The 26446-nt window shown below is 47.2% G+C and overlaps 1 protein-coding gene across 1 annotated transcript in view; it reads left to right on the plus strand.

Moving 5' to 3' along the window:
• LOC146829475 (V-set and immunoglobulin domain-containing protein 1-like) overlaps window positions 1–26446 on the plus strand; it is a 168581-nt gene that overhangs the window by 117016 nt on the left and 25119 nt on the right. Inside the window, exons 5-6 of the mRNA XM_085608156.1 lie at window positions 1141–1260; window positions 13740–13869. Coding sequence (XP_085464282.1) covers window positions 1141–1260; window positions 13740–13869 — 250 coding nt within the window. The remainder of the gene's footprint in view (window positions 1–1140; window positions 1261–13739; window positions 13870–26446) is intronic.

Raw genomic sequence — 26446 nt, forward strand, 5'->3', positions numbered from 1 at the left:
CACCTATGCACTACATAATACCCCCACCGAACCATGCAGACACTCAGACTGATACTCAAAAAAACAACTAATAACCTATATAGACACCCATGTAGCTACTCACCAACCCATGCAGCCACTTATACACAAAGTGAGAGACTGATACAGATATTTACATATTTAAACATTACTCACTAAGCCATGTATTCACTATGATACACTTAATCAGTCAGTTACACAATCAATTTTTCAAAAACAAATCATCCATTTAGACACTTATATACCCATTTATTCTTCCATCGACCTTGAGATATACATATATAAAACATATTTAATTTTCAGAATAACACACATTCACTGGATGATGTCATCAGTGATGTCATCAGTGATGTCATTTGAGATGTCATCAGTGATGTCATGAGTGATGTCACTGACCATGTCATGAGTGATGTAATATGTGACGTCATCAGCAGTGCATTGCGGGCGCGCGAGTTATAGTTAGCTGAACTAACTATAACGGGGGAATTTCAATGGTTTTGTACAAGTGAAAAGTCCAGCTAACTATAACACCCCTGAAACCTATGGTTTTTTCAGTGAATATATATATATATATATATATATATATATATATATAAGCCCAAGGGATTGTCAGTCAAATTCAAAGGAAAGGAAAGCTATAAACCTGTTTGAAATTGAGTTGTGGGGTGCAAGACTTTCCTTGGAAGTTAACTGACAATTCCGTGTGATCTTCTATATACATTACGGGCCCTGCACCCATTTACTTGCAACAGCCCTCAAGTGTGGATGAGGTTTTTTTGCTGCAGTCTTCCCTTTCAAATATATATATATATATCTCCAAATGTGTGCCATATACACACATTTTACATACATGTTCACTGAAAAAACAAAGGTTGAAGTGATATTAGACATATTGGGTAAGACAGTGATGTCATCAATGATGCCATTTAACATGTGGGAGAAATGGTGCTAAAAACAGTACATCTATACTTACCTATATATACTTACCTTCATTATATTGTGGTATTTCATTTTCTAGATATGATATTTTTGCAGAACAATTTCTTGATCTGGACAGGACATTATTTTAACGTACATTCTGTATTGCTATATAAATATAATATCTTATCCAACGTGTTTTAGATTCCGAAACTGGAATGCTCATTATCGGCAACCTTACAAAGTTCCAAACAGGACACTACAGATGCACAGCTAGCAACTTTCTTGGAAACGCGACCTGTGAGATTGATCTAAATACTGGAGGTGAGTGCGCCACTTGTGATTTTATTTGTCCTTCAAGGCCTGAACCAAGTATTCACAAACAGTGCCTTAGTTCAGCTTTTATTGCTAACTCTTTTATTGTGTGCTACTAATATTGAGTAGTACCAGCTAATAAACAGCACTTACTTTGGAAACGTCAACTGCTCCGCAAAATCTGACTGTAGAGCAAAACATGTATTTGTAAAGAGCACATTCACCAAAGTCTTGGCGCTGAAATAACAGATGTTTATTGTTACCCAACTCAATAGTACTAATTTGATCAATCTCAGAGTGATGAAAGGCTGGGTGGACCCACAGGGATTCGAACCTATAACCATGAGGTCAAGAACACGTCTTTGGAGTGGATGCATTAGTCCATTGGGCCACCAACCCAGCAAAATGTCAAAAGGTCTTCATATGGCCTTGCAATTGAAGCATGTATTATTAAGGATTAGTTTTCTCAGAATCGCTGGTCATGTGCCTTAAACTGGGCGTGACCTCCAATATCCATTATTGGTCAAAAGACAGGTGGAGTGGGTCGCCACATCTAAATGGGCAGATCAATCAAACGTATTTTTGAACGGCCAACAATACAAATACCAGAATAAGCCGAATCATTTAGGATTTCCCAAATTAAATTCTTTTACTTTAAAAAAAAAAAAAACAGCCACTAAATAACATTTGGCAGTCACCATCTGCTTTATCCTTGCCATTCTCTGACACATTTCAAGCCTAAAAAAAGCACATTACTTTGTGTGTGTGTGTGGATGTGAGAGGTGGTTGTGTGCGTTGTGTGTTGTATGAGTGCTCCATACAAAGTAAAACAGTGACATGAATTTCTCTTCCACTTGAAATTTTTCTACCAGAGGGAGCACCTTAAACAGGACGTAATGTACATAGTATAGTATATACTGTGATGCCGATTGGTGTCAGAAAATGTAGTTGTGTCAGTACCAGAAAGCACAGCACCTGATTTTTTACATCAAACATACTTACACATTACATCATTACACATATATTACATGACACAAACTTCATGTTCTATGCACAGGGAGGTAAATGTATTTGACTCGAACCTCACATTTCTTCTCATGTGCTGAAGATAGAATTAGACAGTGGTGGCCGCAGCCTACCTAAAGTGGTAAGGCGGTGCGTGCGGAGGGTTTTGAAAGAAAATATAAGTTCTAGTAATAAAAAAGACTTACCTGCTGCTCCGCTCCTGCCTGCCTCGCGGCTAGTCTCTTCGGCTGTTTGGAAGGGGATGGTCCCTCAGGGCATAGGCTCCACAACCAATCCAGACACTGCTCTCACATGAGAGCAGCACCAGGATTGGTCTGAGCGGCCTCGTTTGCTGCTCAGATGGTGAATTGGAGCCTGTGGCTTTTCTCCAATGGACTGTGTAACATAAGTGCGCCAGCCATACACACATGCGCACTTATGATTGCACACTACTCGTTATCCCTGCCTGGCCTGACCCGGCCCTGCCCTATACCTATAGTATTGCAGGGGTCAGACAGCATAAATAAAATGATGATAACATTGTGTTATTACCATTTTATTTATCGTCTGCTAGCACAGGCTGTTGAGCGACGCTCCTCTGCCATTACGGAGGAGCCGCCCCTGGAATAAGAACCCAGACCAGCACACATCACATAATAGAACATATTGAAATGCAACTCATAAGATATTAAACAACAAAACATGCAATAAATGCTTGAAATAACACAAAACATATCTGACCACAAGAAGAAGCAAAACATAAAACAACACAATGCAAAACCTGTAACGAAACACAATATGAATTCATCACACAAAACACAATCCACCACATAACACAAAGATAACATAAGAGCACTTAACAAAACAAAGCACATTTAATAACACACCACAAGTCTTTAAAAATAAATAACATTGCACAACTCATAATAATAACAAACAACATAACACAGATAGCATTACACGATATCCAACTAAACACTGCACAATACTACACATTAAGCGCGTAAGCAGTTTAGTAGTACTGATAACATTAAGGTTGATTTTAGGGGAAGAGGGGCACATGTAAGTTTTAACACATCAAAAGAACCCAAGTGAGTCAAGTAGTGGCACAATTACACAGTATGGAGGATCATTTAAAGTTTAGTAAAAGAAAAAGTATTTTGCCACTTTCCTAGGAATGTGCCAGCTGTAAATCACAAACTGCAGGTGTTGTCTCTTTAGTTAGTTAGTTTTTATTCTCTTTCTCTTTAGTTGTGTAATCAATAAATATCTAAAATATAGGTGGGCAGCACTGAGGCCTGGTGCTGGTAGGGTAGACTATGACGGTCATTCTCCTAACAGTATTATTAATGCTCCTCAGTGGACAAATGCCACTGTGTGTCAAGGCATCTGGAAATTTGTTGGCGACTTAATGCAAAACAAATTAGAAATATTATTTAAAAAAAGACTGGAAGGAAAGGTTTAAGTATTAGTATAAGGTCAGAACAATCCAGGCACAATCAATCACATTCAAAGAAACATCATGGAGACGAGTGAGTACACGGAAGTTACTTATTTAGGACCTCGTTAGAGATTTCTCAGAAATCCCATTATTGGCGCAAACAAGAGTTTGTGTCTAAACCTGGACCATAATACTTGCAATGGAACCAGCTCTGGGTTTTGTCCACAGACATATTCTGCTAGTGAAAACTCTCGGAATATATCCAGGGAAAAATTTCTTAAAAATAGAAAAAAATCTTCAAAAACTGGTAGTGCAACAACTTCCACGGCAAGTCCCCGTTCTATTGATGAAAATACAGATTTTCCAAAGCTAGGATGGGTATAAAATCATGATTTTAATAAAGACACGGAGGCTGATATTATGCATATCTCTTTAATTGCTAACTCACAGCAGCAACTACAAAACAATTAAAAAGAACTTAGAATAGTAAAACTAACATTCTAAAGTCTATTTCATCCTGTGTGAGGAAGCCATCTTCCTTCTTTTTTGCTGCGAACTCTCCGCCGCACCGAATCGTGAATATAAACTAATAAACAGAAGAATCCATAAAAGATCAAAAACGTAAAAATTCCAAAATCCATATCTGTCAGTTACTTCTTGAAGTCTCCACCTGAAAAGAATTACAAACAAAGAATTAATGGGTGGGAATTAAACAGGGAGGGATAATATCAGCCTCCGTGTCTTTAAAAAAATCATGTTTTTCTACCCATCCTAGCTGTGGAAAATCTGAATTTTATGGCAAGGCACGGAGGCCAATATTATGCATGTTTAAAGCCTTGCCAGAATATTCCCAACAGCAGAATCCACAGGCTTAAAATAGAATTTCTTAAATACAGAATCTGATGACCAATCTGCTGCAACTAAAATGCCATGCAAACCACCCCTCAAAATGAGGGCCTTAGAATCCATAGCCCTGCCAGCGGAATGCGCTCCAAATTTAGATAAATCTTTCCCTGCTCTTCACATGACCTCCCTGACCCATCGATCAAGGTAGGCGCAGACACCGCCTCATGCGGGGATCTGTAAGAAATGATCAACTGTGAACCCGCACTGCACCTTAAATATTCCATTCTTCTCTCATACTCACGCAAACATCTAACCTCGCGCAGCTTCCTGCATTCGTTCAAATAAGGATAAAAAAATAGTTTGAGACATAGTTTTGGTCCTTTTAGAGATATTGAAACAAACCCCCTTTGTTACAAAACTTCGACCTGAAATCCCCAGATCTCTTACATCAGAAACTCTTCTAAAGGAAACCAAACATTGCAACATAACCAACTTTACTGAAAGATCCCTCAAGTTTAAAAACTAATTATCGCTCCAAGACAGCAACTCCTTAAGGACTTGATCAGCGTCCTAACGGGAAGAATATTTCGCCCCGGCAGTGCCCTTAAATGTACACTTCTTAACAATCTCTTGACCACATCATGTTGACCGACTGGTAAACTGTCTATTAAAACATGGCTAGCCGAGATGGAAGACCTAGCAATGTTAACTACACTGTGAGATTTCCCTTCAAGGAAAAATTCTGTCAAATACTTCACTACCTCTACCACAGGTACTGAATCGGGATCCAGACCCCGCGCAGAACTACAACAAAACCATTTTCCAGGCCAACCTGTATGCTTTTGAAGTCCCAGGTGCCCGAGACTCTTTAATGAGTTTCGAAGCTTCCAATGATAAGCCCGACACTTGCCAGGCTCTCCCGAAACCAACCAAGCCATCAAACTTAAATGCCCTTGAAGAACCAACTCGTGATACTCCCCCGAAGGGTTTGTCAACAACTCTGGGACGGCTGGAAGAAGTACCGGGCTGACAATCAGCATTTCCAGAATGTCTGGAAACCAAACTTGTGAAGTCCAGAAAGGAGCTACTAGCACTAACTCGCCTCCCTCCTTCTTTACCTTCAGAAGCACCCTATGAATTAATGCAAAGGGGGGAAAAGCGTAATTCCAACACTTTCCCCAGACCTGCAGAAAAGCATCTACTGCTTCGGCTGCTGGATCCGGCTTCCAACTGAAGAATCTGAGAATGGGCACTCACCCTGTTTGCAAACAAGTCTACTGCCAGAGGACCCCATTTCCTGTCTAAAGCAACAAACATTTCCCTGTTCAACCTCCAATCGCTGAAATCCATCAACTGTCTCGAATTCCAGTCTGTGACTGAATTGTGTACCCCCGAAAGATATTGAGCTAGAATCATGATGTTCCTGCTCAGGCAGCAATGCTAAAACTTCTTCGGCAAATCTGCTAGAACCTTTGAACAAGATACCCCTAGTTTTTTTACATATCTCACAGCCGAAATGTTGTCCATCTTTAAGAGTACGCAACATTTCGTCTGATCTTTGACAAAACTCTTTATTGCAAAGAAGCCTGCCATCAATTCCAAATAATTGATGTGCATTTCCTTCTCCTGACTTGTCCATTTGCAACCAGTTGCCAGAGAGCCACATCTCGCTCCCCATCCCTGCAAACTGGCATCTGATTCTATTGCTATGTCCGGGCTTGCACCGAAAATGGCCCTTCCATTCCAATCCTCTAGATTTTCCAACCACCACCTTAATTCCTCTCTTGTCTCCAAATCCAACTGAACCCTCTGAGAGTAGCTCATCAACTTTGGATTGCACGATAATGCAAGGGACCAGGAAAGATAGCCTGAATGGTAGCTGAAAGAAGACCCAGAACTCTCGCTATTTGCCTCACACAGTCCAAGGTCCAGATCTGAAAACCCAAGAAAACTGTTTCCTGACTTGGCTCCAAACAGGACTTCTTTCTGTTCACTACAAAACCCAAGTCTTCTATCACACGAACTGCCAAGGAGGTGTGGTTGTGAGCCAACTCTTCATAATCAGGATATCATCTAAATAGATGATTAGCCTGATCCCCCTCATCTGCAGCCAAGCCGCTATCAGTCTCATTACCTTTGTAAAGCACCAAGGTGCTGAAGTTAACCCAAAGGGGAGGCTTTTGATTTTCCACATGGTTCTCTTCCACTGGAACTTCAAAAGATCCCGCTGATCCTTGCAAACTGGGATGGTCAAATTGGTCCTTTAGGTCCAAACGTATCAACCAGTCTCCTTTCCTTAAAATGTCCCTCAACATATGAATACCTTCCATCTTGAAGTGGTGGTATTCCACCCATCCATTCAAATCTTTCAGGTTTATGACCGGTCTCATACCCTTGTCCTTTTTTTGTACCAAAATATATTGCTTACAAAACCTAGCTTTGAATCTAAAGCAGTCTTTATGGCACCTTTTTTCTCCAATTCTAAAACCTCCTGATTAACCAACCTTTCTTCCTCTTTTGATAACCTTAAGGGGGAGGACGCATCACCTGAACCGAAGTCTCCACAAACTCTATTCGATAACCACTTATTGTTTGTAACACCCAAGGATCGGAAGTAATCTCCCTCCATCTGTCTATAAAAAGGGCGAGTCTGCCACCCAATTTTACCTGAATAGACAAAGGGTCGTTTAGCAAACATACCTTGGTTCCTTGTCCTTCTTTCTCCTCTAAATCGACCTCTTCCCCTCTGCCTTTGAGGGTAGAATCCAGGAGTATAGTTTCCTACTTGAAATGATCCGGGTCTGTACCCACGGGAGAAGGAACTCTGTGAGATTCCAATGCCTCGGCCGGGGAATCGACCCCACATTTTCCCGGCCGAACCAAAAACCTTTCTAATGTCCTTCTGGACCTTCTGTATCGAATTAAAGGCCACGGCATAGCGTGCCATTTCTCTAACAAATTCCTCGCCAAATAGCAAACTGTTTGCTTCCAAGTCTGATTCTTTCCCAGCTAACTCAGCAAATTTCTGGTCGATTTTCATGAGTAGGCTTTTCCTACGCTCAATACATAGAGACGCATTATCGTTCCCTAATAAACAGACAGCTCTCTGTATCCACGGTCTTAACTCAAGGCTGTCAATAGCAGTCTCCTGAAGATAAGCCTCTTCACAGAGGTCAAATATCTTGGTCAAAGGTCCAAACACATCAAGAAGGCGGTCTTGACACCCTTTCAGCCCTTTATCCAGACCCCTTCTCGGGTCCCTTCCAAATGTATTTAAGAAGGTAAGCATCTTGCCATCTAGTTCGGGTGTATACGCCACCTTATTAGAGAGGGAGGGTCTTGGACACATTCCGAATGGAGTCTTGTCATAACTTCTTTTGGCATCTCTCTTCGAATCCAATATTCCACGTACTGAGCAACGTGCCTTAGACGGGACCCACTGTGGAGAGAGAGGGTGTTGTATAGTACTGGGGTCAAACATAAGATCACCCAAAGGATCCAAGACGTGATCCAAACCTTGATAGTCACTCCTCTCCTTTTTAACCTTCTTATTCTTAGTCTCATCCTCTGATGAATCAAAATCTGAGGAACAAGAAATTCGTATATCTCCACTACTGGATGATTCATCGCAGGCAATAGCCCTGCGCTCCCTTTTTGCGGCCTTTATAGCCTTTTCATTGTACTCCTTAAAAGTTGTCCTTCTAAAGTCTTTCTGTTTAAAGGCCTCAATTGCTTTAGAAACCCTCTCTTTTTCGGGGTGTTTTCTCTTCTGGGTGACCTTTCTAGCTCCTCCAGCAGATGAGGAGTTTCCAACCACCTCCTCATTATGCTTCTCAGCTAACTTCTCCATACAATCCTCCAGCTTTTTACCTAACTTGGGTGCTAAGGCAGAAACTGCTTTATCTACGCATTCCTGAACCTTGACCTCCATACCAGTTTCAATCAAACTACTATCCTCCATGTAATACATATCAATAGGTCAAACTAATTAAACCAGCACACCAAAAAGCCTAAATCCCTAATACAAAATCTGTTGTCCCAAAGAGATGAGAAAATCTCCAAACAAACCACTGCAGACCTTATCAAAACCATTTTTTCAGATTAGCTAAATACTGATGCAGCCACAGCTCAACTCTTAAACCTGACAGGAGAATCTCTGTAGAAAAAACGGTAACTCGAGCTCTCTCGAGTCCCAAAAGATGGCAGATTTATTTTAATGTTATTGAGTGCAAAAATGCCAATCTAAGATGGCAGCCGCATCACGTGACTGGTCAAAGGGGTCCAGTCTCTGGTAAAAGACCGGTAAGAATAACTCTCATCTTACTCTTTGCCGATATTCGATAAACATGTTATAAACAACTTTATTGTTTATTTGCGAGCACTCTCTCTGCGTTCGGCAGAAAGAAACCTCGAACATCTCATTCGAGAGTTTGAGCGCGAGTAAAACGCCTGCGCTCTCGAAACTCTCTTGCGCATTCAAAGAAGAGTTGGAGCGGGAGTAAAATGCTCACGCTCTCAAAACCCTCTCGAGCATCCATAGAAGGGTATGAGCGCAAGTAAAGCACTCGCGCCCTCAACAAGTTTAATTTCAAGTCCCTAATGTTTGAGTGCGAGGAGGATTTCTCTCGCGCTCGTCATGTCATTGAAGGGGCTGAGCGCGCATGCTCGCCTCTAACGAACCCCCTGGCTCGAGCACGAAAAACAGAGCCGAATGGGACAAAAATAGATATAATCAATTAAGCCCCCTTAAGCCTGAAGTGAAGCGACACATTAACAAGATACAATCTATAGCATAAAGTATCCAGCCAGCGATAACCGCCAATAAACAATGAATATTGATTGAAAAATGCAAATAAATTAAAACTTATTTATGAAGTAAATAAGTCTAAAGACAAACAAAGATCACAAACAAGCGTGGCACTCTTTCCAAATTCATCCATCCAATATAAATCCTACCGTGCCACAAAGACAGTAAAAAGTAAGCACAAAGTGAACTTATCTTGGCTGTGAGCAGCAACAAAGAGAGAAGATGGCTGCCTCACACAGGATGAAATAGACTTTAGAATGTTCGTTTTACTATTTTAAGTTCTTTTTAATTGTGTTGTAGTTGCTGCTGTGAGTTAGCAATTAAAGAAATATGCATAATATTGGCCTCCGTGCCTTGCCATAAAATCAGTAATAGTGCTATAATGCTGCAACCGGCAGGAAACATAAGCCACAGGATTCCTAATAACAGGTGCAGGCCTACCACATCACTTTTCCTGATGACCTCTAATGAGGGCCTATGTGCTGTACCCAAGAAGATAGGACTTTCACAAAGCCATTGAAACATTTGGCCTGCTCTATAAATTGTCAGAATTTATTTTTTAGAAAACTGTGATTTGTGGGTTTCTCCAATAATCTGTGTAGAGTTGCGACTTTTAGAGTATTCACAAAATTCCTGAGAAGTGTAAATTGAAATCTAAACAAATAATAAATACTTAGGCTTCCCTAAATGAACTCTTCCTGATGGCCGGCAAAATATGTAGGTTCTATACATTTGTACATTTGCTCAATATATATATTTTTTTAATCCAGAGGAAAAAATATCCCCCTACCCGCGACACTCATTAATTAGCAGGGTGCTTCCTTCGCTTTCCTATCCTGGAAAATGCTCATGAACGTCAGTTCACCAAAATGGGAGTGGTAGCGGAAGTGACATCACTCACCCACTGACCATAAAGATATCACAGCAGTGACATCATATGGCTGATGAACCTCAATCTTCTCAGGAAGGGATGTTTTAGGACCATGGCACAGATGACATTACAATATTTGACATTGCTGTAGTGCCATAATACCCGCATGATGAATATAACAACTCAAAACAGGCCAATGTATTTTTTAGATCCCACATATTTTAGGATGCTGACATGACCTTGAAAGCTGTAGGGCGTAAAACTCGCCATGAATTGTAGCAAGTCAACGAAGCAAGTGAGGCAGATCACTTCCAGGTATTTCGGAGGGTTCTCCCCAAAAAACGTTTTTAAAAAATGAGGTCACAGTGCATTTTAAAGCACAATTTACACCGAAATTTTCTACAAACGCGCGCATTAAAAATTCAAGTATTTTTATGCTGCTCAAAGTCAATGCCAAGAGTTACCTCTTGTCTTCCAGTGTCAGTATTTTTCCTCGAATGCCCATTATGCAAAGAATTAACTGCGATATTCTAGTGCCATTATTTCTTAGTATCTGTCATACTAAGAGTTGCCCTCAGTATGAAATTTTGGTATTGTGACATTTGTGCTGCTGTCAGTCAATAAATACCTTCAGTGTACCAGGGCCAATGGAAGACACACACTTAACACCTCATTGTTTCTCACACTCTCATTCACTCAATCACACTCATTCACACTCACTTTCATTCATTCATTCATTCACACTCACTTGCACTCAATTCAGTCTTACTCTTGTACCCTTATGCACTCATTCTCACTCATCTACATGCACTTATTCTTACTGGCTCACTCATGTATTCCCATTCACTTGCACTCATTCTTACTTTCACTCCCTCGTCTCAACCACTGTTACGTATTCCCACTCATTTTGACTCATATTCATTCATGCTTACTCACACTCACTAGCACCCACTCCCACTTATTCTCACTCACAGTTGCACTCACTATCACTATTTTAACTTATACTCATTCTTATTCAGTCTAACACTCACTCACACTCATTGTTATTCATTCTCACTCACTTACAGTCACTCTCATTCTGTATCACTCATGCTCACTTACTGACACTCAATCTAACTCATTCTCATTTACTACCTGTTATTTACTCACTCACACACTTATGCTCACACATACAGGCACATGCTCACACATATGCACTCTGTTTCTCTCACACAAGAACACTCTCACTCAAGCATGCACACAACATGCATCACGTTCCGGCTCCTGTTGGTCACCCAGTCCTGCCAAGTACCACGCATCAGGGGTTAGACTAACGGATTTTAGTGTGGTGCTCCGCATCACCGCACTGAAATGCATTGTCACGCATATGATGCATTCCGCATTTGTGTGTCTCTGCTGAAGCGCTGCCCTGTGGAGTATGTGGCAGCTGGCAGCGCGTCACACTGGCCTACGTCGCGCGCTGTTCCTGCAGGCTTGTGGACTCGTACCTGAGCTATGGGCTGCTAGCAGGCTCCCTGCTCTGCTACAATGTATCTCGATTCCTGTGGCGCCGTGCGGCTCTGAATCAGAGAGCCTGCTGCCTGACCTTACAAGGTAGTGCCAAATGAAACAACGGGGCGGTCCAGGCAGTCAGTTGGCTGCCTGTGGTGCTGTGCGGGGCTCTTCATGTCCTACTGCCGCGGGGAGTTACTGTTTGCAGGCGGCGCTGGTGCAATCATGGCGCTCAGCTCACGGTAGAGTTGCTGCTCTTAATGGCCGAGTCACCCATGCTGAGGCGGCTGCCACCCACAGCAAATTCAATTATATTGCCGAGCCTGGGGTCCAAGTCTTGTGCAGTCACGGAGTCAGTGACTGACTTTCACTCGGTTGTGCAGCGTCCCCGGGCCGCCAGGACATCTGACCAGCATGGAATAAGGAGGTGGGCACCGGCAAATTGAAATGATTGTTGCTCGCCGCAAACAGGTAATAATTGAAATAATTATCTTTCATTACGACAATGAGCAGCTGTCTGTGTAATTCGATCTAGACTAAGGGTCACATTTTTTTAGTTGATGGGGACATTTACCCACAGGGCGTGGATACTGAACGCCACTTTGCTTCGCCCCAGCGCTGCCTTAGTTGCCCCTCACCCAGCGTAAATCCATATGCACCTGTCAATCACTTTATAAAGAGCCGGCTGCAGGGCCCCGTCTAGCTGTACGCAACACAAAAGGGGGGGAGAAGGAAAACGGAGTGACTGTCACATACAGGCAGAGTTCGGAAAGCTGTAATTTGCGTCCCGACCCACCCAATAGAAGTCAAATGTCAGCAAGGAATACAGCCCAGACATCTGCTTACGGGGGACACCGTGGCAATGCCAATGTACATCCTCAATGGGTAGCATGAGATTTTAGTGCTGTCAACCATAACTGGGCTGAAAACAATTCACACGAAGATGACGTATGCTGGGCATACCTCGAAAATTCGAAGTTCACATAGGATGTTATCGCTCGTAAAGGTACACACAGTCAAGTTTTTAAGCTGATAGGTTAAAATGCATCAGGTTTACATCACATTGCTGCAACAATGCTGCTCTCGCAAATCAGGCCCCCAGTAATTGCTGCTGCAGCTCAGCGCTGACTGAGTTAAATTACAGGAAGCCCGATGCCGGTCTTTGACCTCCTGACCTCGACACACAAGTGCGTGTTTGTGCCCTTCCATTACTGGTGCTTGACAGCAGTTAGAATTTTCTTTGGGTTTATCATGCTCAAATGCGTGTAATTTCTTAATATTTCTATATTTCTCTCGGCTTCATTGCGTGTTTTGCTCGCAAGAATATGTCACTAATAGTGTTGAAATGTCACTCATAATTAGAACCAAATTTTGAAGATGTCACACATGGTATTCTGAAACCTTGGCAGCTATGTTGGTCCATTTTTTATTACTATAATTGTGAATAATAGGATGTTATTCACTACTAGGGTAGCAAAAAATGGGCATAAAGCAAGAAAAGCGGAGCCCTTATTTCCATAAGAGGAAGTTGCCCCTATGTTCTTGGGACCAATTTTACCACCTCTGAGGCTAGGGGTCACAAAGTCAGTACAAGGTTCATATGGGGCAAGACAGCGGTCGCAGCTGCAACCCTTGGGAGCCACTAAATAAAGTCTATCAAATACCTTACTCCTACATTTTGCAAAAGTAGTTTAACATATGCTTCCTAAAAGAGAAAGGTCCATGAAAAGGTTTGTGAATACCCAGAGTTTCTGACTTTGCCAGAGATTTTGCATGGCTACCAAATAACACCCACTTCCTACTCGCCCGTGACCCTAAATTTAGTTTTGTGGGAATACTGACATGTTAGGTACTATGTTCAACCTGCGGGTGTAGTTGTTTACAAATCCTGATTCTGGGAGTCATGGTCTTGGAATGTGTGGCTTCAGTTTAAGTTCTGCAGAGGTAAGTTTAGCTTTGGTGCATAAAACCACTTGTGCCTCATAATCCAAGTCTACCCTAACCAACCGTCATTGCCTTTCACGCAGGGGCCGGCGGGATCATCGCAGCCGCCATCATTGCAGCACTCCTAGTAGCCGTCATAATCTTCGTCAGTGTCTGGATCATTGTGATAAGGGGCAAGAAGAAGAAGGAAAAACTATCTGGCTCTGAAATGAAGTAAGTCTTCCATAACATAGATTGTAAATCTTCCCTTTTCTATGCCTCTGCAGTGGATCCTTGACAAATCACTCAGTTCTTCAGCCCAAAAGAGTTACTTTGTGTCATTGTATAAGAATACAGTTCCTATTGAATTGCTACAAAGGATTCCTACAAGAATGCACTATTCTCTATAGTGAAGGAAATTCCATTGGTGTTTTCCACAATGATTTCAGGACACTCTTAAAAAATTGGAGAATTTTCTGTTACCACCCAACTCTAATCAAACCCACAATATATGGGTGATAGGTGTGAGAGCAGCCATAGTTGTTCCACGCCTAATAAGACATCAGCAGTACCTAGTAATGCACGTCATACATATGTGCCATTGTGTTGGCGCCCAGGTCTTGATCTTGAGACATGTTTTACTTTTCACCATCTTTTTTCGTTCTCAACCCCTTGGCATATAAAAATGCCCTGTCCACCTGATATCTTCCTCATTGTTGTTTACTAGATTAATCTATTCATGTTCCCAGTCAACACATCTTAGGTTTATGAAGCAAATAACCTAGCCTTGAGCAGCTCTTTCTGGGACTATAGTTCTAGGCTGAAGGGCCCTTAGCAGGGACGCAACTACTAAATAGTGCAGCAGACGCAGTGGCACTGGGGCCTGGGGTTTTGAGATGCTCACTGCACCTCAAGTTAGTGGCGGGTTTTCATTACCTAACAGGGAGAAAATATTCCAATTTCCTTGCTTGCATTAGGACCTAAGGCACCTTGGCTGTGTCAGTGGCCCTCACGGTGTACAATAGGCGTAAAAGATGCTTGGTCCAAATGGACTCTCCCAGAATTGGCCTCTTGGTGGCTTTATATTCACAAGTCTTAATGTACATTATGTGGAATTACTCACAGGGGAAATTGAAGGCTTTCAAAAAAATCAAATCAAATCACCCACTCAGTAACATGCCTGGAAAGTTAAGAATTGTGCAGCTTCCCTGGTATAGTGCCTTGTCTGCCTTGTAAATTAGGGAAAATCGAACATTTTCACTCATCAGGAACAGTGCTTCTATGAGTGCTTACTTACAAACCCTTTGCGAATTTGGGGCCAGATATATAAAGCTTTTTTGCGACTGCAAAAAGGCTTTTTACAATGTACAAAAGGCCAGTTGCGATTCAGTAACTTGTCACTGAATAGTCATTTGCGTTTGCTAACAAAGACCGATTCGGTATTTGGAAGGGGTGTCTCTTCCAAATGCCAAATCAGAATGGTATGTATTAATGTTTTGCAATCAAATTCCGGTCACAAAACAGTAATACTTTACCACCGGTATAAAGCTAGTGATAACCAATATTCCCTCTAATTTCCTTCCTCTGTGTGCGGCAGTATTGGGTCTATGTGTGCTGCAGCCAATGCTATGTGTGCCAAGAACCGGACTGCCCATATGGGTGCAGTGACAAATATCAGTGCAAACATAACTCCAAACTTTTCCTTAAAAAATTAATATACGGTGTATTCCACACATACAGCACCACATGATGGCTCTTAAGGCAGGTTTGCAATTTACATACACACACCATGACATGAATTAGACACACAGGCAAGTACACTTCGGCTTTAGATAAGCACATGTCTCTAACAGTGGTACCAATATAAGATTTCACTAAAGATTCTCAACTAGAGCTCCGTTCACAGGGTGTGGAAATGTCGGGAGCCTATACAAGATCGCATAGCTGGGGATACATGCAGGGGGGCACATGTTATGCCCTGCAGGAATTTGCTTTGGCGTTCCCATTTCGGTGCCTTTTCTATAGGTACCACGTGGGACAGCCTGGCACTTTGAGATCTGCATGTTGCACATTCTTTGCAGGAGGCATATTAACCCTCTATGCTACCATAGAACTTCCACTAGAGAAAACTCAGAGAGTTATCTTGACATATTTATTATTGCATGAATATTGCTAGAGTCAAGGAACATCGCGGCAGGTGCTATTAAAACAATAATATACCTGCAAACACGGATTTCGCACCCACCCACCCACCTGAAGTCCGCACCCGGTACAGTGGCACCGGTCACACACTGGCCCCGCGGCTGCGCCCTATTAACCAAAGAAATGCAGCAAGTCTACCAGGAGCATCTTAAGGATTTTTGGGTCCCTGTTCCAAACCTATTTTGGGGGCCCTGTTCAGAACAGGTTTGAATTTATGATTTAATTTCAGTTCTTTCTTGCCCTCTTAGGCCAGGTCACTGACAGTATACAGGCGCAATTGTATGGATTCTGAATGTGTTTACATCTAATGTTCAGGGATGGTGATGTGTGTTATCAATATTGTAACACATCAGCAGTTCACTAATATTACTGCAAATAATATCTGTGACACACTCCCATTTCTCATATGTTTGGTCCTATTGCGATCTAAAAGAAACCTTTTTATGGATGTTGCATGAAAAATAAACATTTCTCTGCAGAATGGCTATAATAGACTCTCACACATCACCCACCTTATAAATAAATTAAGGGAAAATGGTATTCAAAACAATCGATTTATTAATTATTCAAGGTCATCACGGCAAGACTATCAGGAGGCTCCCCTTAAAAGCTGGGGCCCTAGGCCAGAGCCCACTTTGGCCATGCCTTATATCGTCTCTGAAGTCTCAGCCCTGTCAAGTACCACGCATCAGGCATTAGACTAACGTATTTCAGTGTGGTGGTCCGTATCACTGCACTGAAATGCAAAGTCTGGGCTTGTCAATCATTAGGTGCGGAAATAATAGTGGGGTTCTGCACTTTTCTGGCTGCACCGGCACAACGTTAGTAAAAATCTGTGGACTCCTCAGTCAGCAGGAATGTAATACTAAATAGGCCTGTGTTTCAGTTGGTTTAAAATGTCATTGTTAGGAGGCCTTGGTGTGTTTAACGTTCCTCTTTTCCTTTAGAGTACAAAGAAACTATTTTATAATGTGTAAACTATAAAACTTTTGTTTTATCAAAGTGCTCACCTTTTAACTGAAGTAAAGTAACAGGTGACTATTTAGTTCAAATAAACATGCGGTTCTAATATATATCACTGAAGCATAGATATAAAGCACAGAAAAATTCTGCTTAAGTAACCCACTTCCAAGTGGTAATGTGTTCTCCAGTGACATAATTGGCAGATAGAGTATGAATTTCAAGTCACACACCAACAACACAAATAGCTGCATAAGTATACGGTTCACAGAACCAATAAAGCAATATATGTTTCTTTCTTGCAAATATAGATGGTTGAATGAATCTTAGGTGACTGCAACTGATCAAGGCAAGGGTCGTCATGCCTGGCTCACAGATTAATCTAATAAACCTCAATCTGAGGGCGTGGCCAAGATGGCGGTGTGGGCCGACGTACTGCTCTGAAGCTCCCGCCGACGGCCTGCTAAGCACCGGCTTTCTGGCCATTTTAGCTACTGTCGGTCCACGCATCGGGCCGGTTGGGCTCCGGTGCTGAAAAGCTGTTGGCCCGGGGCAGTGGTGGAGTCCGGTAGGGCATATTTCCCGGGCAGTGAAGCAGAGACCTAACAGCTGGACACGCCAGCGGGGCCACGAAGTGAGGCCTAGGGACTCCAGATGGAGCCGTGAGCAGCCCAAGAGACGGAGAGACGATCCCCAAACAGCCCGGCGGGAGCAGCGGCCGGCATCGGGGGCTCCGACTCACCAGATGAGGTTCTACAGGCGGCAGAGCTGCGGGGTCGCACTGGCGGCGGCCCGGTAGTGTGCCAAAGAGAAGACGGAGGGCCCGGGCCGCCATCTTGGGGGAGGGACTCCGCCGATCCCGAGCCCACACAGACGCGGTCGAGGGCCCCACAGCGACTTTGGCGCCCTCCCGTAACAGAGAAGCAGTGTGATTGCCCAGCAGTGTTCCCCACGACTCGGATGCGTCACTGAGAGGCGAGAGGTAGGGGGGCCGCCGATCACCGGACTACCGCAACTGGGGTGCGGAGGGAGGAGCTGCCCGTGCCCGACCTGCTCTCAACATTCCCGTGAAGCGCAGAGCGGTCCGGTCATGCCTAGAAAATACTCAAACCGATCTGTGCCTTCTACAAGAAACTCACCTTTTAGTCAGGGACTGCCACTGCCTCAGATCCCGGAAATTCCCAACACAATTCTTTTCCTCAGGCCCTGCTAAATCAGCTGGGATGGTGATCTTAGTGGCGCAGCAGTTTAAAGGGGAAGTCCTACACAAAGAGGCCGAAATCAGGTGCAGGCTACTGGCCTATGGATTTGCCCTGGGTAACTCAACCTTCACTATTGTCTCTCTCTACGCCCCAAACGATGGCCAAGAACAATTCTTACACTCCGTCCTCACCGAAGTCACAGCCTCGACTGACTGTAATATCCTTCTACAGGGGGATCTGAACCTCGTCTTCGATAACACAAAGGATAGATCCTGTCAATGCACGCACTAATCAGGCGCACTCTCGGCTGCGGGGCTGGCACGTTTGCATGACTTGGGGCTATGCGATTTGTGGCGAAGTTTCCATCCACATAGCCGGGAATACTCTTCTGACTCCAACGCACATAAGTCTTTTGCTAGGCTAGATTACTTCTTGGCATCTACACCGGTACGCGCGCTTGCGACAGAGGTTGAAATAATCAATCAATCAATCACGACATTTGTAAAGCGCGCTACTCACCCGGAAGGGTCTCAAGGCGCTGGGGGGGAGGGGTACGTTACTGCTCGAACAGCCAGGTCTTGAGCTGCTTCCTGAAGGAGAGATGGTCTTGGGTTAGCCGAAGGTGGATGGGGAGGGAGTTCCAAGTCTTGGCTGCCAGGTAGGAGAAGGATCTTCCTCCGGCGGTGACTCTGCGGATGCGTGGTACGGTGGCGAGGGCGTGGCTGGTCGATCGTAGCTGGCGGGTGGGCGTGTAGAAGGTCATGCGGTCGTTGAGGTACTTGGGGCCCAGGTCGTGGAGAGCCTTGTGTGCGTGGGTGAGGAGTCTGAACATGATTCTCTTGCTGACGGGGAGCCAGTGCAGGTCTCTCAGGTGTCCGGTGATGTGGCTTTGTCGGGGGATGTCCAGGATGAGTCGTGCGGAGGCGTTCTGGATGCGTTGGAGTCTTTTTTGAAGTTTGGCTGTGGTTCCGGCGTAGAGGGTGTTCCCGTAGTCCAGTCGGCTGGTGACGAGTGCCTGGGTAACGGTCTTCCTGGTTTCTGTGGGGATCCATCTGAAAATCTTGCGGAGCATGCGCAGGGTGTTGAAGCATGATGAGGAGACGGCGTTGACTTGTTTGGTCATCGAGAGGGAGGAGTCCAGGATGAAGCCCAGGTTGCGCGCGTGGTCCGTTGGTTTGGGAGTGGTGCCCAGGGCAGGGGGCCACCAAGAATCGTCCCAGGTGGAGGGGGATGATCCCAGGATGAGGACTTCCGTCTTGTCGGAGTTCAGTTTCAGGCGGCTGTTCTTCATCCACTCGAAGACGTCTTTCATCCCTTCGTGTAGGCTGGCTCTGGCGGTGGCGGGGCCATTGGTGAGGGAGAGGATCAGTTGGGTGTCGTCGGCGTAGGAGATGATGTTGAGGTTGTGTTGGCGTGCGATGGCTGCGAGGGGGCTCATGTAGACGTTGAGGGTTGGGCTGAGTGATGATCCTTGAGGTACGCCGCAGATGACTTTGGTGGCCTCGGATCTGAACGGGGGGAGGCGGACTCTCTGGGTTCTTCCAGCGAGGAACGAGATGATCCACTCCAGTGCCTTCTCTTGGATTCCGATGTTGCTGAGGCGCTGCACTAGGGTGCGGTGGCAGACAGTGTCGAACGCAGCAGAGAGGTCCAGGAGGATGAGGGCCGCTGTTTCCCCGTTGTCGATCAGGGATCTGATGTCATCGGTGGCTGCGATTAGGGCGGTCTCGGTGCTGTGGTTGGCCCGAAACCCGGACTGCGAGGGGTCGAGGGATCCGTTCGTCTCGAGGAAGGCGGCGAGCTGTCTGTTGACGGTCTTCTCGATGACTTTGGCAGGAAAAGGAAGGAGCGAGATGGGACGGTAGTTATTGAGGTCGGTGGGATCCGCCGTTGGTTTCTTCAGGAGGGCGCTAAGCTCGGCGTGCTTCCAGCTCTCCGGGAAGGTGGCGGTGTGGAAGGAGGTGTTGATGATGTCCTGGAGATGGGGTGTGATGATGGCGTCGGCCTTGTTGAAGACGTGGTGGGGGCAGGGGTCGGTGGGGGATCCGGAGTGGATGGTGTTCATCGTGCGGGTGGTGTCTTCAGTGCTGATCGGGGTCCAGTTGCAGAGGGTGGTGGTGGCAGGCGTTGGTTCGGTGGTAGGGTGCGTGGTCTGTGCGTCGAAGCTGTTGTGTATGTCGGCGATCTTGCGGTGGAAGAACGAGGCGAGTGTGTTGCAGAGGTCTTGCGAGGGAGTGATGTTGTTGTTTCCGGCGCTGGGGTTGGAGAACTCTTTGACGATGCTGAAGAGTTCCTTGCTGTCGTGGGCGTTGTTGTCCAGTCGTTCTTTGAGTGCTGGCTTCTTGGTGGCACGGATCAGCTGATGGTGTTTGCGGGTGGCGTGCTTGAGGGCGGTCCTGTTGTCTGTAGTCTGGTCGAGCCGCCCGGCTTTCTCGAGGGTGCGGCAGTTCTTCTTGGAGTCCTTGATTTCGTCGGTGAACCAGGGGGTTTTCTTGCTGCCGGGTCTGCTGGGAGGGTTCTTTAGTGGTGCGAGGTCATCGGCGCAGGCGGTCAGCCACTTGGTGAGGTTGCTGGCTGCTTCGTTGGGGTCCGTTGTGCTGGTGGGAGGGTTCTGGCTGAGGGAGGTGGTGAGCTGCTCGGCGGTGATCTTGCTCCAGCTCCGGCGAGAAACCTGTTGTGGGTGGTGGTGGGTCGTGGTTCTTCTGAAGCTGAAGTGGACGCAGCTGTGGTCAGTCCAGTGGAGTCCGGTGGAGTGGCTGAAGGAGATGTGCTTGCTGGATGAGAAGACGGGGTCAAGCGTGTGGCCGGCGTAGTGGGTGGGGGTGTTCACCAGTTGCTTGAGTCCGAGGTTGGCGAGGTTGTCCAGCAGGGTGGTGGTGTTTCTGTCATTGTTGTTCTCCAGGTGGAAGCTGAGGTCGCCTAGGAGGATGTAGTCAACGGAGGGAAGGGCGTGCGGGCTGATGAAGTCTGCGATGTCGCATCGCTGAATTGTGTGCGTGGTCCCGGGGGTCTGTAGATGAGGGTGCCTCTGAGGGTGGTCTTGGGGTCGGTGTGTATCTGGAAGTGGAGGTGTTCGGCGGCGGTGAAGGTTTCGTCTGAGTTGGTCGAGATGCGGATGGTGTTCTTGTGTACGATGGCGATGCCTCCTCCCGTCCGGTTGACGCGGTTCCTCCGGGTGATCTTGTATCCGTCCGGGATGGCTATGGCGATGTCGGGCGCTGAGGAGGCGTTCATCCAGGTTTCAGTGAGGAAGGCGACGTCTGGTGCTGTTGCGTCGAGCAGGTTCCAGAGTTCGACGGCGTGCCTGTGGACGGAGCGGGTGTTGAGCAGGATGCATTTGAGGTGGTTGTTGCTGGTGTCTGGCTTGGCGGGAGCGGTGCAGGTCCAGAGGCAGGTGAATTTGCAGTCTTGGCAGGTGAAGGGTCCGTGGGTGCGTCTCGGGGTGGCTCGGTAGCAGGTGGGGTTCCTGCCGGTGTTGAGTGCGTTGAGGGTGGTGGGGTCATAAGTCCGTCGTGTTGGCTGGTGTTCTCGGGGGAAAGGGGTCCTGGCGCTGGGCGCGGTCCAGGCGCGGACGGGCGCAGACGGGCTTGCCTTAGGCGCGCCTTAGGCGCGCCAGCGGCACGGCCGCGCAGCGGTCGCCATAAGAGGGAGGGAGGGGAGGAGGGGTCAGCTGGGAGGCGGGAGGGAATAACCAATCGGGGCGGGGGTGCGGGGCCGCACGGGATGCAGCGGCGGGAAAACTCCGCGAAGGAAGGAGCGCTGGCCGGGGCAGTCCACTTGGCGTACGGGGCACAGCAGGGAAAATACAAAGGGGGTGAAACTGGCACTCAGGGTACAAAAGAGAGAGGGAGGTACAGGCACACGGGGTACAAGTGGAAAAATACAATGGGGGCGAAACTGGCACTCAGGGTACAAAAAGAGAGAAGGAGGTGCAGGCACACGGGGTACAAGTGGAAAAATACAATGGGGGCGAACCTGGCGCTCGGGGTACAGAAGAGAGAAGGGGTCTCAAGGCAGGCGGCGATTGGTCAGAGCGCTGACCTAGAAGCAGAGCAGGCAAGAAGGCGGGCAGGCAGGCGGAGCTGTAGCGGTGGGGAAGTGACCTACCCGAGGGTCAAGGGTCACTGACTCCGCCGCGCAGCGGTCGCCATAAGAGGGAGGGAGGGGAGAAGGGGTCAGCTGGGAGGCGGGAGGGAATAACCAATCGGGGCGGGGGTGCGGGGCCGCACGGGATGCAGCGGCGGGAAAACTCCGCGAAGGAAGGAGCGCTGGCCGGGGCAGTCCACTTGGCGTACGGGGCACAGCAGGGAAAATACAAAGGGGGTGAAACTGGCACTCAGGGTACAAAAGAGAGAGGGAGGTACAGGCACACGGGGTACAAGTGGAAAAATACAATGGGGGCGAAACTGGCACTCAGGGTACAAAAAGAGAGAAGGAGGTGCAGGCACACGGGGTACAAGTGGAAAAATACAATGGGGGCGAACCTGGCGCTCGGGGTACAGAAGAGAGAAGGGGTCTCAAGGCAGGCGGCGATTGGTCAGAGCGCTGACCTAGAAGCAGAGCAGGCAAGAAGGCGGGCAGGCAGGCGGAGCTGTAGCGGTGGGGAAGTGACCTACCCGAGGGTCAAGGGTCACTGACTCCGCCGCGCAGCGGTCGCCATAAGAGGGAGGGAGGGGAGAAGGGGTCAGCTGGGAGGCGGGAGGGAATAACCAATCGGGGCAGGGGGCGGGGCCGCACGGGATGAAGCGGCGGGAAAACGGCGCAAAGGAAGCGAGCGCTGGCTGGGGCAGTCCACTAGGCGTACGGGGCACAGCAGGGGAAATACAAAGGGGGCGAAACTGGCACTCAGGGTACAAAAGAGAGAGGGAGGTACATTCACACGGGGTACAAGTGGAAAAATACAATGGGGGGAAACTGGCACTCAGGGTACAAAAAGAGAGAAGGAGGTGCAGGCACACGGGGTACAAGTGGAAAAATACAATGGGGGCGAACCTGGCACTTGGGGTACAGAAGAGAGAAGAGGTCTCAAGGCATGCGGCGATTGGTCAGAGCGCTGACCTGGAAGCAGAGCAGGCAAGAAGGCGGGCAGGCAGGCGGAGCTGTAGCGGTGGGGAAGTGACATACCCGAGGGTCAAGGGTCATAGGAGTTGCTTCCCTCTCCGACCACGCACCGGTGCTCGCCACTCTTGCTCTCCCACCCATGCCACGGCCCGCCTGTGTATGGCGTCTCAGAGATACTTTGCTGCACCAAGAGGAAGTAGTCACGTGTATACAGCGCTCTATCACCAATTACCTCTCGCATAATGCCAACACTGACACAACACTTGCAACACAGTGGGCAGCACTAAAGGCGGTCATCCAGGGAGAGTTTATTGCCATCTCAGCCGCAGACAATGTAGAACGCAGGCGTAAGCGGGAAAAACTCACCCAGCAAACTAAAGAGCTGGAGCAGATGCACCAGAGAATGGGAGCCCCTCGTGTGTGGCATCAGCTTAAAGCCGTGCGCCAACAACTCGCGGCACTTGACCAGGATAGAGCGGAATTCGCAGCTCTGCGGTTGAGCCTACTATACAGGGGGTGACAGGTGCTGGTGCCTTCTCGCCCACAAGTTACGCGAGACCCGACAAAAGCAGGGGGTACGGGAGATCTGCAGAGGGGATGGTACACGTGTCTCGGAAGATAGTGACATTGCTGAGGCGTTCCGCAATTTTTATGCTAGCCTTTACACTAGCTCTCCACTGGACGACGCCGAAGGAGCCGCCTTTCTTGACTCTGTCACCCTACCAGCTCTGACTAAAGCCCAGGCCGACCATCTGGACAGAAACATCCACACGGAAGATGTCATTGCCGCCACTGCCCGGCTTAAGCCGGCAAAAGCCCTATAAGAAGTTCTGTACCCTGCTCGCCCCTCTCCTCACCGAGTTTTTAATTCCTTTGCTGAACCCGGGGCGATCCCACAGGATCTTCTAGAGGCCTCCATAGCGGTTATCCCCAAACCAGGGAAAGACAAGTCTAAATGTGGCACGTACCGCCCCATCTCTCTTCTAAATGTAGATCTTAAATTATATACTGGGATCCTTGCCGCCCGCCTTGCACCCTATATGCCTGGTCTTATTGATCCTGACCAGGTGGGCTTTATCCCTGAACGCCAAACTTCTGACAAGACGAAATGTGCCCTCCACCTCATCGAGAAGACCTCCCAAACGTAGGGAGAGTATATGATGCTCGCAATCGACGCCGAAAAGGCGTTCGATAGAGTTCACTGGCCCTATTTGGAGCAGGTGTTAGTGGGGATGGGGCTAGGAAAGAAATTTCACACATACATTTTGAATTGCTATAAGTTCCCGACCGCTACAGTCCGGGTGAATGGCCACACGTCCTCCCGATTCCCCATTGAGAGAGGCCCAATACAGGGGTGCCCTCTGTCACCCCTTCTTTTTGCCGCCTATATGGAATCTCTGGTACAGAGGATGCGGCACAACCCAGCAATCTCCGGGATTAAGTTCGGGGGCTATGTCCATGCAATTAGTCTATATGCGGACGATGTATTGATATCATTATCTAACCCGCGGAGTGCGCTGCCGGCATGCCTAGCAGACTTAGACATCTTTGCACGGGCTGCAGGGTTTAAGGTGAACGCCGATAAATCGTTAGCTCTCAATCTAGCCCAATCACGATCCACCCGGGAACATCTTCAAAGTATACTCCCCATCCAGTGGGCGGTGGACACGATCCCGCATTTGGGGATCCAGTTGGCCTCCTCTCTTCCGCAAGTAGTTGCTATCAACTATGCACATCTGCGACAAAAGATTCGCCAAGAAATCGGTCAATGGAAACAATACCCCATCTCTTGGCTAGGCAAAATAGCGGCAGTCAAGATGACCATTTTACCTCAGATCCTCTATCTCTTTCGTACTATTCCTCTCCAGCCTCTTCAGCCGCCCATAGGCTGGATACAGCAGACGCAATCAGAACTCGCCCAGTTCATTTGGAACGGTCGGAAGCCACGTATGAAGCAGACACTAACGACCCTCTCTCCGGAAGGAGGCGGACTCGGGATCCCTGACCTCTAGCTCTACTTTTAAGTGGCCCAACTGCGGCATCTGGTTGAGTGGAGTCGTTGGGAATCGAAGAAACACTGGTTGTTTCAAGACCGGGCAGTAGCAGCTCGGCCCTTGCAGGAAATTCCCTTCTTACGCAAACACCACAGACCCCCTAACTTGTACGCTTCATATATCACGCGCGTTTCCCTTGAAGTGTGGGACCTCACTAATATTAAGCATGAACTCACCACCTTTCCCTCTCTGCTCACTCCACTGATGGACAACCCCGGTTTCTCCCCGGGAATGGACACGGTGGCCTTTGCAGGTTGGAGGCCTGATGGATGTCGATTTCTATACCATATGTATGACGCTGACGGAGTCATTCAATTCCAGCAATTCAAGCAGGAATACAGGATACCCGAGTCGGAGAGACTTAGGTACTTACAAGCTCGGCACTGGGCGCTCAGTGATCGAGTCCGTCCTGAGGCCGATAGACGTCTTTCCCCCTATGAGCGGTGGCTTATTACGCGCACGTCAGATAAAAAGCTAATTTCCGACTTATACAGGATGCAACAAGCTAGACACGCACACACCTACAATCCCGGCAAGGCGCGCTGGGAGAGGGAACTGGGCAGAACACTCAGTCACAAAGAGTGGGTGGGGATATATTATAGGGCCCGACATTCAGCTTATCACATGGGGCTCACTGAAACCCTCACAAAGGTGGTAACATATTGGTATTACACTCCAGAACGTCTACACTCAATGGACCATACTAGGGGGGCGAAGTGTTGGAGGGGCTGCGACCATAGAGGCACTCTGGTACACTTATTGTTGGAGTGTGAACATATCCAACCATACTGGACGCAGGTGATCGACCAAGTGAATAAACACTTCAACACAGAGATTCCACGTTTCCCAGCGTACATCTTGTTGGGTCTCCCAAATCCCCTGACTTACCCGCTATGATCCCGTAGAGGCCGGCAAATGGCAATGGCGCTGGGATCAGCGATACAAGACATACTCACACACTGGCGCACCCCCACTATCCCGACCTTCACAGGCTGGCTATATCGTCAGTGGCATGTTCTCGGAATGGAGAAGCTGACACGGACAATGGCAGGAGAGGGGTCCAAGTATGGGGAATTGTGGCAACCCTTTCTGGGGCTCCTGGCTTCCGAATTCCGAGAGATCACTTGCCATACCTGCCTTCCTTTTGTTGTCATCTGGCATGCCTAACACACACACAAAAAAAGGTTCCAACGGAACGGAGGACACAACTCAGAGGAACCCAATACGTCAGCGTGAAGCTGAGGGTGGGACGCTGGTCTCCGATTGGTATATCGAGTTAGGATTGTAATGATGTGCAGGAATGTAATGCATCTCTTTACTTTATTCAGGAAA

This window comes from Triturus cristatus, chromosome 5_2, assembly GCF_964204655.1.
Source record: "Triturus cristatus chromosome 5_2, aTriCri1.1, whole genome shotgun sequence".
NCBI classification, from domain to species: domain Eukaryota; kingdom Metazoa; phylum Chordata; class Amphibia; order Caudata; family Salamandridae; genus Triturus; species Triturus cristatus.